The 12872-nt window shown below is 34.9% G+C and overlaps 1 protein-coding gene across 4 annotated transcripts in view; it reads right to left on the bottom strand.

Moving 5' to 3' along the window:
- Positions 1-12872, bottom strand: part of HDAC9 (histone deacetylase 9) — a gene marked incomplete at both ends in the record, with an annotated part of 403985 nt that overhangs the window by 16262 nt on the left and 374851 nt on the right. For all 4 annotated transcript variants that reach the window (XM_079538447.1, XM_079538448.1, XM_079538446.1 and 1 more), the window contains one exon: positions 7814-7947. In XM_079538447.1, coding sequence (XP_079394573.1) covers positions 7814-7947 — 134 coding nt within the window. The remainder of the gene's footprint in view (positions 1-7813; positions 7948-12872) is intronic.

Consider the following 12872-nt stretch of genomic DNA (forward strand, 5'->3'; position numbering starts at 1 on the left):
CCAGGCAGTAGAGGAAGGTTTTTCTATATAATATGTATCACGGATTAGAACCAAGAAAGCAATAACAATAAAAATCAGATTTACAGAAATATTTGCAATTCCTAAATCACAACTACTTCACAATATCCCCAGTTTACCCTATTTGGTTATTTGAAGGTTCCTGGCGGAAAACTGCATTTATGAAAATGCCCAGTAGCAGCTCAAGCTTCACAGTTTTTAGAACATTATTTTCTTAATAATCTATAAATTGGGTTATGTAAGCAGATAGCACTTGCTTTTATCACTTGTTATCTTCTTTATAAAGCAATCTATCATTTGGCCTAGAAAAAGACAAAGTTTTGAAGTTCCATTTGGTCATACTGGGTGCAGGAACACAGAAGAGTTGATGACAAATTTAAGGTTCTGTTTTGACAATTTCATAATTTATGACCAATTAACTCCCTGAATAGTTAATAGCTCCAGGCTATAATTGTAAAAATATCGTTGGAGTATGAAGTACGAAATTGCCAGAATGTAAGATTTGAAACCTCTGTCTTATTTCCTTTTTGAGTACCCTGAGTTTCTTCATGCAGAACTCTTACACAAGACAGCAAGATCTAGATAACAACTAGAAAATATTTCTTGCTACAGGAGAATGCTTTGTTATCCTCTTCACAGATTTTTTTAGGAGACAAAACTTTGCCTCCATTTTTCCTAATATATCAATGAAATTTCTATTCATTAGTACAAAAGTAGAACATAGAAAATATTTGAACACCTAGACATATCAGACAAATGTTAAAAATGGAAGATGGATTTCCAGAAGATAAAATATACTGATGAATCACTTAGCAGAAGATAAAAGGGTCAGATGTCCAACAATTATTATTCCAATTACTATTACATTTGGTAGTTCAACTAACAGATGACTAACTAACTTAGTAACTAACTAAGTGATGTGAATGTAATAATTTTCTCTGATCATTTCTTTAACTCCTCTTTCCACAACGCTTTCGTGTCATATTCAAAACACACCTTCTGCTCCAGAGCTGTTCTATCTTCCTAACCGTTAGGGGTAAGCAGACAGAACTTGAATCTTCTTCCATATCAGGGAAATCTTAAGAGGTTCCAAAATAAGTTTATTATACTGTATATCCTATTCAGTTTAAATGCAATGCTGTTAAAAAACACTGTAGAAATAAAGTCAGTGGCTTATGGCAGATATTTCTATAGACTTTGAAATGATATGGTCTGCATTCAACAGACCAGATTCTGTTGGCAGCTATCCACTGGTTGGATACAACTGTAAAGACATAGAGGAAAATATCAGCAGTTAGACCCAATGGTGAATAAAAGAAGTTACTCTACACCTGGCATATATGGCACCACCATCTTCCTTCCTACACTTATTGGCATTGAGATCATGAACTTTTTAATCTGGAGGCTAGCAGAATGGAAGCTGAAAAGAGAGCTGGAAATACATGTGTTCTCAGGAAAGAAACATATGTATTTCAGAGAAAAACAGCTTAAGTCAGTGCAGAAATAACCAAATCGCTGGAGAGACAGTTTGGACCAGACACAGAGAGTCAAATTTTCAAAGTTTTTACAGGGCTGAATTTGGCTTTTGTGCCCAAAGTAGCAGATGAAAGTAGAAACTGTATTAACTAATGATTTTCAAAGTAGGAAAAACAATGTAAATGAACAAAAGTCACTTGGGTTGCTAAAGTGTGCCAGAGACATATCAGCAAATGTCTGAAGAAGGAATTACAGATGGAAATTTCACGTGCCCAGAAGGTGATCTGCAAAGATCCTTGGGAATGTGAGGAGAATCTGAAACTGCAGCAGTTTGTACAGAGCTGGAATATCCAGCAATATCTGCACTGTCCTAGTCCTGTCATGTTTTAGAGCATATAGGTTTGTTTCAGAGAAGACTGTTGCAGAGTACAGTTTAAAATAACTGACAAGTGAGGAAACTGCAAGGAAATGGTAAGGAGCATGGAGAGTCCTCACAAACACAGAGGAAGGGGAGAAGGCAGACAGGCTCCTCAGAGACACTGAGGCTGCAGAGGGAAGTGTTACAATCTCCATTTCCCAAGTTTACTGTACAAGAGGCATTCCAGCACCAAGACTGGGCTTTGTTATTCTTGCCATGATTACAGAGAACCAATCTCAAGGATCTAGTAGGTCCTCTATGTTCTTTTATTAATACTATTCTCAAAGTTTTGGAACCTTCTGATTTCATATATAAGCATTCAAGGTAAGTAATTTTGTGATCCATGGTTATAGTGCTGTACATAAATGACAGTCTTCACAAGGAAATAAATTCAAAAGCTTGAAGCATCATTAGTAGCTACCAGTCCCTAAAAAACAATGCCTTGCCTTGGAAATGCGTAACTGAAATTCAGAATATTCTGTCGCCTTGTCCAAACAGCATTGCCCATTTTCTGGACTTTGATGCCACCATGTTAATCTCTGGCATGCACGTTGCTCCATTTTCCTCTTTCTTCTAATGTTCTATTTGTGAGCCAATTCCTGGTCTCTGTGCTTATGCAAATAGCAGTTGACTGGTGCTAATTATTTTCTAGTATTAGAATAAAACTAACATTAAGGATGTAAGATCATGACCAAGTTTACCATGCAAGTTAAAACTGATCTCAGACTATATTCACTTACATTAATATTTCCTTTTTGAAGAGAGAAATGCTTACCTGTTCTGGCAAATAACCCTTTTTAACACAGCCCAGGCTCTCTTGGCAGAGTTTGTTGCCTAGCTGGCAAGCAGCCCCAGATTCACTCTGAATTCCATAAAGGAGAAAATGCCAACTTTTCATCATTGGCAGGGAAGATCCAGAGTACAAGTTTCCACTTAAATTACCATCCCCTTCTAAATGCCAACTCAACAGATTGCAAGAAAGAAGCACATACTTCACACTATAGAAGAAAATTGTCTGGTATAAGACTTTAAGCATGCTTGGGAGCCAACCAATCACAATGTTTTGTCAAATTCTGTTTCAGACTGATATCCAAGCCAAAAGAATATTTAGTAGAAGATGTTAAATTTAGTCACTCAAAAATGTTTTTGCACTTGAGGCCAAATTCTGCCTTGGACGCCACAATCAATGAGAGTAGACATACATCCTCTGTGTGTCTTTGTTGCAGGGTCCTGCTGGGCAGAGCACACTCTGGACTGCACTTTTCCATTTCCTCTCTGCAAAGGAGAACATGACCCCATCTGTGACCAATTATCACTTGTTACAGACTACGGAAAAACTGCTGTACCATGTAGAGCTAAAAGACAAAACCTGCAGATAGATCAGAAGGACCACAATATTAGACTGACCTCTGAGTCCCACAGAAATATCCCACCTGGGTTTTTGACATCAGATGAGATGAGGGAAGAACTAAATCCTTAGTTTTTAACCCAAAGAGTTTTGCACTTGGAGGACTCCTTCCTCATTCTCTCTGGTTGCTGAGGAATTCTCCAGTTTAATGTAGTTGTTGTGGAAATAAGCTGCAGGTTTCAGGACATCAAGTTTAAGAATCGCTTATCTCTGACGGCTTTTTAAATGGAAGTAATGCCTCCTCAAAGTGATATGGAGGAAAGAAACCAGAACCTGTCTTTCATATGGGGAATAGCCTTTCCACCTGGCACCAAAAGGACTAGGGGAATATCTGGACAGTGAATTCAATTTTCACACACTTCCTGGGATAAAACACATATATTAGCACTTAATAAATTTCATAGCTGAAAAGATATACACTATATATTAAGGATATGTATTTGAAATAATATAACCTATCCATGAAAAGCTGCAGTATTGTTTAAAGATTGTCTTAATAAATGAGAGAACTGAATTTTAATTACAACACTGCATCTCATAAATATATAGCCTTAAAAGCAATGTCTCCTTTCTAATTTTCAGTATTCAGGAATTCAGTATTTCCTTTTTTTTGAAAGATGCTCATTTAATGGACATGTTCTTAAATCATGTTTCAAATTCTCAGGGACATTTTAAAGCAATTTATGTTCAGCCTGTCTTTTACCTTCCAAGGAATTCCATGTTTTCAAGGGAATCCAACTGCTTAATCTCTTCTCACCTCTTGGGAAGATTTCCTTCCAAGAAGATAACTCATACAGCTCCTAACTAGCTCTGAAAATAGTCAAAGTGGTTTTTTTCAAACTAATCTCACCTGAGATCACCAGGACTTAATTTTTTAAAAGTATTTTTTTATGTAAAGCCCTCTACTAATAAATTCATTTTAACAAGTTTTTTCCTTTCCTCTATCATTTCTGTTTTGGTTTTCTCATTATTTAAAGGGGCATTTAGTTGCCTAAACACAACTAAACCACATATAACCTTTTCCAGTACAGGGTGTTCTGCCTGATGTTTAGCTGCCGATCATAAAAGGCATAGGTCTCCTCTAAGTTCTGTGTTATTTCTATGAGTCCTATCAGATGTCCTGCATAACCTACAGTATCTAAAGGTACTAGGCACATCTGCTTAAGAAATATTAGGGTTTAGAAATAATCAATCATCAATATAAGTATGTCCAATCAGAAGAAAAAAAGACAACAATAATCCCATTAACTATCTGTTGAATTTTGAAATTGCTATTCAAAAGTGCTTCTGGTGTGAAGTTCAGAAGTTCTCACCACACAGAGATGGGGCTGATAGCTCATTTGAATTCTGAGGTCTTCCAAGAAAAAGAGACCCTTTAATAGCTTTATTGGTTAGTCTTCAAAATAAACAATTATGTGCAAGATTTTCCTGTGCCATATTCAAATTTAAAAAAGATTAACATGATACTGTACTCTTTTTCTAGTGACTCGCATTTGTTAAGAGATGCATAAAAAGTTATCTTGATAAACAGATTACTATCCTACAGGTTACATACAACTAAGAAAAGTATGTCCAATTTGAGTGTCAAAATATTTTCCTTCTTGGTACTTATGGTCAAATTAAGAAAATAAGGGCTTGTTTGTAAGTTTAATTTTATGTTTACAAATCAAATCAGATCTTCATGAAAGTAGGAAGTTGCTGCTGTTAGTTTTACAATTTTTTTTTTTTTTTGTATGTGTGTGTGTGTATGTGTGTATATACGTTATTCTATGGTGGTATTCTGCTGGTAATGGAACATATGAAATGGTCTGTATTGACAAGTCCTGGCCAAAACCTAAAAAAGCAAAGAAGTTTTCAAAAACCCTGCAAAATGTTTATGAATTCTAATCCTCAGCATATGAATAAATACCTCTGACAAACTGCAGAATACCTTGCAAAGGCCTTTCTCAACCTTTTTAATTCAAGCTCAATTACATGTGTAGTATTTGGAAACCGAAGTTCATCTTGCCAAAGTTTTTAAACTAGGATTACACTACATACCATGATTTTTAAAAGTGAAGGGCAGACAATAAGTTATAATTATCCTATTAATCACCTGTGAAGAGTTGTATGCAGGAAAGAATGTATCCTCAAATTACAATGATTGGTTATTTGAAGAAAAGCATTTTTTTCTGTCCTTGGCTGAGTACAGCTTGCTGTGCAAGTTCATGAATAACATGCTGAAATCAAGCAATGTGTATGCTATGGGCCATGTGGTACAGATTTCCATAAATCTATAGATGTCAACGGACGTGCTGACTTCTAACTGCTAACTCAGTATCAGACTTCCTCATTAGTGTCTGCTCCTCGGCAACACCTTTACTTATTCTTTTAAGTAAGGATCAATATCTTATGCTAGTGCTAGTAATGACATCCACTCTGGAGTATTTTTGTCTTAGCAACCACAGCATATTTTCTCTTTGAAATTCTGCTGCAACAGACCATTCAATGAATTTCCCTGAGGACACATCTGTGAGTAACAGCACATGAGAATAATGCTTATTGCATGAGATGTTTCAAGTTATTAAGGATCATGCTCTTTTATAAGTGTATAATTAATGGTTGCGTGGTTATGTTTTTCTTCAATCTGTTATTACAATTTTGTTTGACTTGAAATTTGCTTTGCAGTATTTTTCAACCAGATAGATTCATAACTTATCTAATTTCCCACCCCTAGGTTACTCTAAAAGAAAATGGAAGAAATCTTCAATTCCAATACACTTATCCTATTCTTTTTTCTGATAGTCAGTACTTTGTCTATAATGTCTGGCCTGTGAAAGCAGAAATGGTAGCTGGGTGTGATATAGTGTTGAAACAAAACAAAGCACTTTTCATAAATGGGTAGCACCACCAAATGGTCATAACTGGATAGAGGGACACAGATATTCGTAAAAGGAATATGCATCATAACATTAGAACTGTGTCATTAGCATTAGTCTCATAATGATCCAAATTTCAGGGAATGGGTTTAAAAGAGCTATGAAAAGCCACTGATGCCATGATGTCATCTTATATTATTACAAGTAAAGTCACAACAGGGAATAGGAAATCAGAGTGCCCTGGTAGAGCGCCTCATAGGAAAACCAAAGCTGCGTTCACTAAGATTGTAAAATGCCTCAATCTAGGTTTGCAATCCTTCCAACAGTTAAATAAATAAGCAAATAAGAAACACTGAGCTGAGCATCCATTTAAACAGTATATATCACAAAACTGGGAAACACTTATTTTGGGACTTGTCAAACATAACAGAAGACAAAACCCAGATGAAAGCTTAATTTTTTTTTTTTTTTTGAGTGTGTCTACTTCTGTACATTTCTGAAAATACTTTTGAGAAAGCTATCTTTGTATTCATTCTATATATAATGTAAAAAATAATAAGCATAAAACTATCTTTCTTGATGAGTCATAATAATACAAGGTTAAAAGGAACAGTTGGAAAAGCCTTCTATCCAATTTCCATCAGAAGACACATTACTTCACTTTATTCTTATAGGTATGAAGACTTGAAGTACAAGGAAATTAGCAGACCAGCTTTCAGTTTAGCACAAATACATTTGTTTGGATAAATTATTTAGCCATTGCTGTTTCTTTTGAGGAAAAATGGTAATACACTGAACTTTATAATGAGATCTCACAAAGTTCAGTTTCTGGTAAAAATTTTTCTTAAATGTTTTCTTCTGTAAATTCTGCAAGCTTACTGTCCTTCTCATCACATTTATGGAAGAAAAGATATTCTCCAGTGGACAATAGAACCTATTTTCATAAATGAGTGTTTATGCATTCATATCTCCTTAGTCTGACAGTCCATTTTGAAAAGATTTTTCATAATTTATAAAGTATTTTACAAATCTTGGACACTCCATTTAAACTGCATACAGACAAATCAAACTGAACCTTCATTTTTAACTTAAAAAATAATAACAAGTTTTTTTGAAATCTTGGTTACATTCTTATTAATGCTTTTATGTGTCAAGAACCTTTGAAATTTATAGTTCTATATGCTAGTAAAGATGAAATGTCAAAATATTAAAAAAAAAAAAAAAAAAAAAGTGCCATTGCAATATTCAACCCCTAAGATTACCAGGTACATTGCAATAGCCACTGTTTTCCCCCAAAAATTGGTCAGAAGCTCTGATCTTTCTAGATGATACCAATGGCTACCAGTGACATGAAGCCTGGTATTCAGCACAGCAATACCAAATGCAATTTTGAAGTGTAAAATCTTACCTGGAACTGAGAATAATTTAGGTAAACATTAAATGATTTATATAATCATATTATTTAGAAATATTTATTTAAGCAAAGCATACTTTTGGTTTATCTGAGATGTACTCTGAAACATTCAAATTGCATGTCTTTTAAATCCAATCAAAATAGGTCTGCTCTACAGTTGCTAAAAGAAAATATTTTCAGCAAACTCGGATCATTCTCTCCAACTATGATTTATGTTTTACCTCATTTCCTAAAAGGGCATTTATACAGGCTTCAGATGCATCACAGATGGCAGTAAGGTCATGTCCTCCCTCCAGTGCCAGCACGACACGTCCGTCCGCTAGCTTCAGCAATTGCTTGGTTAGGTGACCAAAACCTAGTATTCAAACACAGTGCAAATAATTAAAGCAGAGCAAATATTACTGACATATTTCACATTTGCTGAGTAAGGCTACATGGAGTATGGGATATATTTATTTCAGTATCCTGTTTCTGTCTACAGCCCACACCAGATGCTTTGGAGTTAGGTATACAGAATTTTGCATGAGGCAGATGTGAGATAATGTTCACCATGCTGATCCTCAGTAGCTGGATACTAGCTGAAACATGAGGTTTGCCTCTCATTAACAGATATCACCCTTGATTCTCCCCATTTGCACAACAATGTAAAATACACCAGTGTTATTTAGAAATGATCACTCATGGCACTGATATGATAAATAACATTTATAGTTAGACTATGATACTAAAATTAAAAGTTGTGCTTTTCAAACAAGGTGAAATTTTTGTTTAGGGATCTCTTCTTCCTTTGTATTTGGACTTTGAGCCTAATATACAGCCAGGGATAGAAAAATGGTGGAAACATGTCACATCTTATCACCATTTTGAAGTACTTTTGGAAGCAGAAATAACATTGAATCACTTTCTTTGATTCAAGATTTTGGTATAAGTTGAAACTACCCAGAATGTTTTAGAATCTCTACCAGTACTGCTTGCTCCTGACTTATAATGTTCTAAGTAATTCTGCTTCATAATAAAAAAATGTGATACACTTTTTATGGTGATCTATAATTATGTAAATACTAAAACATTTCAACTGTTATTCACATAATGTATTGAATTTTTAATGACAAAAAATTCATGAAAAATATTAATTGGGAGAGAAGAGACACTTCAAATTTTGTGGTAGTTTCCCAGGACAGCTGTTGTTTTGATTAATCTCCTTTATGTGGGTAATGATAAGAATAACTTTGAAACTACTGAAGTTATGTACTCCTTACATATTGTTCTTAACTTTTCTACTTAATCTGGTTCAGTTGCTCTACTGTTGGTCATCCTTACTTATTTCAGTGCATTTCATAGTCTTAAATAAAGCATTTAAATAGCATCTGTGGAAGGCTCAATAAAGGTAGGAAAAGCAAAATTTTTAATGCATTCTGGTGGAAAATGTCACCGAAAGTACAAAAATAAATACAGAAATTACAAGTATGTTATCTAAAGAAATTTTGCAAGACAGGTTTAATACTTGATCTGGCAAGCAAGAAAACATACAATTAGTTCTGAAGAAAAGAATAAGGAGATCTACTTGACACTTAATCTATAGATCACAGAACACTTGAGTTGAAATATTGTTTCCTTAATCCACTCCTCAATCTTTTATGCCCTTATATACCCTATATACCTTCTATAAGAACTGCAGTTTGTATTCTAGCAAAGTTACTACACTGTGGTTCAAATTACATACTGAGTTGAAAAACAAATAAAATCTTAACTCTCATTTAAACTCAAGCTTTCCTCATGAAAAATAAAATGAAAACCTCTCTACAAAAGGCTGAATTTAGACAGGATAATAAAAGTGAAGGAAGGAGTGGAATGAGGATAACCTTTGATCTTTAGCCAATTTCTACTTTCTTTTACCTACAGGATTTATTTCTGTCTGCATGTTATACATATGATCTTCAGATTCATAAGAAGAGAGTTCCAGCAGCATAAAGTGAGTCTTACATACAGCATTTAAGGAAATGAAGAAGAATGAACAAGCACAGACTCCTCACATCCACAAACACTACAACTCACTCCTAGGCTCTGTGATGAAACTCAACAGTGCATTTACAACACCATTATCCTTCACATTACAGAACTTCTATGAAGAAAAAAAAGGACTTCCTTATTTTTTCCACACATTTTGAAAAAGTTGTATGAGTGCAACCACACCACAATTACTTGGACTATGTGTGGCAAAAAAATGCAAAGATTGTCTCAATGCCTTTTTCTTCTGCTAGGCAACCGTATGTAATATATTTTGTAGACATCACAATGTTAGTTTGTCTGCTTGTTTTTTCTAGTATTGTTACAGTAATAATTACTGGCTGAATTGGGATCCATGCAATGAGCCATACAGAAAGCATCTTTCCCATCAGAGATCAAAGTAAGAAAATAAAGTATTGCCAAATTAAACCAATATGATGAGATCTTTCCTTTAGTGTAATTACCACAAGACAGTAAAGGTAAGTTGCTGGGAAAGAAAGAAATAACTTTAGCCAATAATTTTGCCTGAAACTGAATGAGTTATGGAAATTCTTAACAAAAAAACTTGGATCCTGTGTCACTGTAGCAACCTAGAAAAGATATTAACTTCCTCAAGGAAATCCCCTGGAGCGCAGAAGTAACAAAATGGAAAGAAAGGAATCCCAGTCAAGTAATGGTTTTAAGATGGACTATAGTTCATGCCAAATAATTAAGGAAAACAAGAAGAAAATAGTAACAAGCACCATGAAAAGAATCAGTCATCTCCCCTGATGTAAGGAGATCAAGCACATATTTGACATCCCACTGATCAACTCCAAGGCGAGAAAGGAGTCAGATAAACATTCTGAATCCTGGATCTTCCTATTTAAATGAATTTCTAGAAATGGTCAACAGCAGTTCTTGACCCCTCCACTGTGCCAGCTCACACAGGCGTTAGCTGCAATGCTGACCTTAACACACTATTTCACTTTGGTTAAAATATATTGTAAAACTATGCTTTTGTACTGATGCATGAGAATTATAGATTATTTGCATTTTATTAAAAAAAAAAAAAAAAAGCAGAAAATATACAGTTATGAAAGGGAAAGCCATCTACATCAGTTCTTGAGTTCCAATTCAGGCTGCAGTGTTTATCCCCTCTTTGAGTTTGCAATGTGTTGGTGCAACTGTCTTTGAGTCATTTACACCTTAAGTCTCTGACTGAATGACAGACATACATCACTCAGGACTTGAAAGAACTCTAGGAGTATCCATGACTATTTATGCCCATGAGAATGAGTACAGATGTTATGTATTATTAAAAAATAAATAAATAGTATTTCCAACCATTCAATTAGTCAGTTAGTGAGAAAAGATTATACATACAGAGATTTTTTCAGAAGTTATTGTAAATATGTTCAGTGAAATTTTACTTCAGAGAAATAGTACATTTAAATTAATTCTCATACAATGCACTAGAAAGCTGTGAGCATGATTTTGTGCCAAAAATTATTTTCAGATATATTTTTTACAATTTAAATAATATTGGCTTGCTTTGATTCTAGTAAAGGCAGTGATAATCCCCTGGTTGGTACAAGTAACATTAAAACTCCACTAGGTATTTCTGGAAACCTTATATGTTACCTGATTTGCTTTTTGCTGAAAATAAAATATTGTGGATGAACAACTGTACTTTTAATAAAAAAATGAAGAACAGATTAAAACTAAAATTATTATAAGCTGCTATCTAAATATGAAGAGCACAAAATGCTGCTTGATCCTCTTGGAACTATGTAGTTGTGAGTATTATATGCAGAAGAACAAAAAGCCAAAAATATCATTTCACAAAGAAATTTTCTAATGCCTCAAAATTATGATAGCATATGAGAAATAACATTTTTGGTTTTCTTTCTGATTTTCTATTTACCAATATCATACAACTTTCAAAGAGCCAGATCTGTAAACACTTGCTGTTCACTCTTCATCTTGCACCCTGGATTCCATTAATTGTGCCAGCAGGCAACATTGAAAATGTGATTACAAACTGCATCAGTCTTGTAAGTAATATATTGTATACAAGTTATTATGAATAGTCATAAATTCAGGGTAGCATAACTAAAGTATTTTGCTGCAGATTGAAAATTATGAATTTTACTTTCTAGTGGACAACTTGAACTTCTGTATTATTGGGCACTGTTATCCATTAGAAAATTACACAGTATATAAGCTGTTATCTGCTGACCTTTAAAGCAAAAAAATAGACTTTTAAAACAAAAGCATAACACATATTAGTTAATTATACCCTTACCCCTCCTCCAATGTTATTTCTGGAGGAAATACAGCATTCAGCCTCATGTTTGAATGTGTCCTATTGTGGCAAGGCAGAGAGAGAAAATTAATACTGTATTATATTAATGAGCAAGCTGCCAGGCTGTTATTGAAGGACACAGTGTGCTGTTCACTTGAATTACCATTTAATTAAATAAGTCAGTTTTGAGTGGACTGTCTGATGTCTCAGTGTAACAGCAAGAGTCCTGTTTTTGTTGGATTTTTTTTGTGGCTTTGTTTTTGTTTTTGCTTTTGCTTTTGTAACAGACAACCTCCCCATGTGTTCCTTCTAGTTCTGCCAAACAGTGAAGAATGACACTGGTGACACTTCTGCCCCACTTAATCAAAGTGGCTGGAGCAGCTAGACTCTATCTAGACTTACTGAAAACCATGAAAAAAATGTTAAAACCTACTACAAGAGAACCAGAAGGTATGTCAGTTTTCTATTTTTGTTTCTGAAGCATGTCTACTCTGACAACCTAAAACAAAAAGTGGTAATGAGCACATAAAATGCACTTAGTCCAGGCCAGTCCCCTTCAATGGAGTCATCAAACAACTCTGGTGTGTGCTATAGCTAGATGAAGAAAAGCTTACAAGTTAGACTTTGTGCGTGCAGCATCACATTTTGAGAGACAGACATTTGAGAAGGAAGACAACTAGTGAATGTGATCCTTTTCACATCCTTTCCCCAGTAACCAGGGAAAGAGACCATATGGGAGGAGTCCACTCCCACTCAACTCTCCTTGTTTTCATAAACAATCACACACGCAACTCCGTTTACCCACCAGTGAGTGTGCAAACGCCCACTTAATGAGGACTAAACTTGCCTCAGAAGAAGACAGAGCCCTTCCATCTCCCTGCCTTCACATAAGGAGAGCAGATGTCTCCCGCGCAGCCCATACGGGTGACAGCAGTCTGAGCAGAGTAGAACCACGGTGCTGTTAGAAGAACCAGGACACGTCAACA

The sequence above is a fragment of the Tetrao urogallus genome, assembly GCF_951394365.1.
Source record: "Tetrao urogallus genome assembly, chromosome: 7".
Taxonomy (NCBI): Eukaryota; Metazoa; Chordata; class Aves; order Galliformes; family Phasianidae; genus Tetrao; species Tetrao urogallus.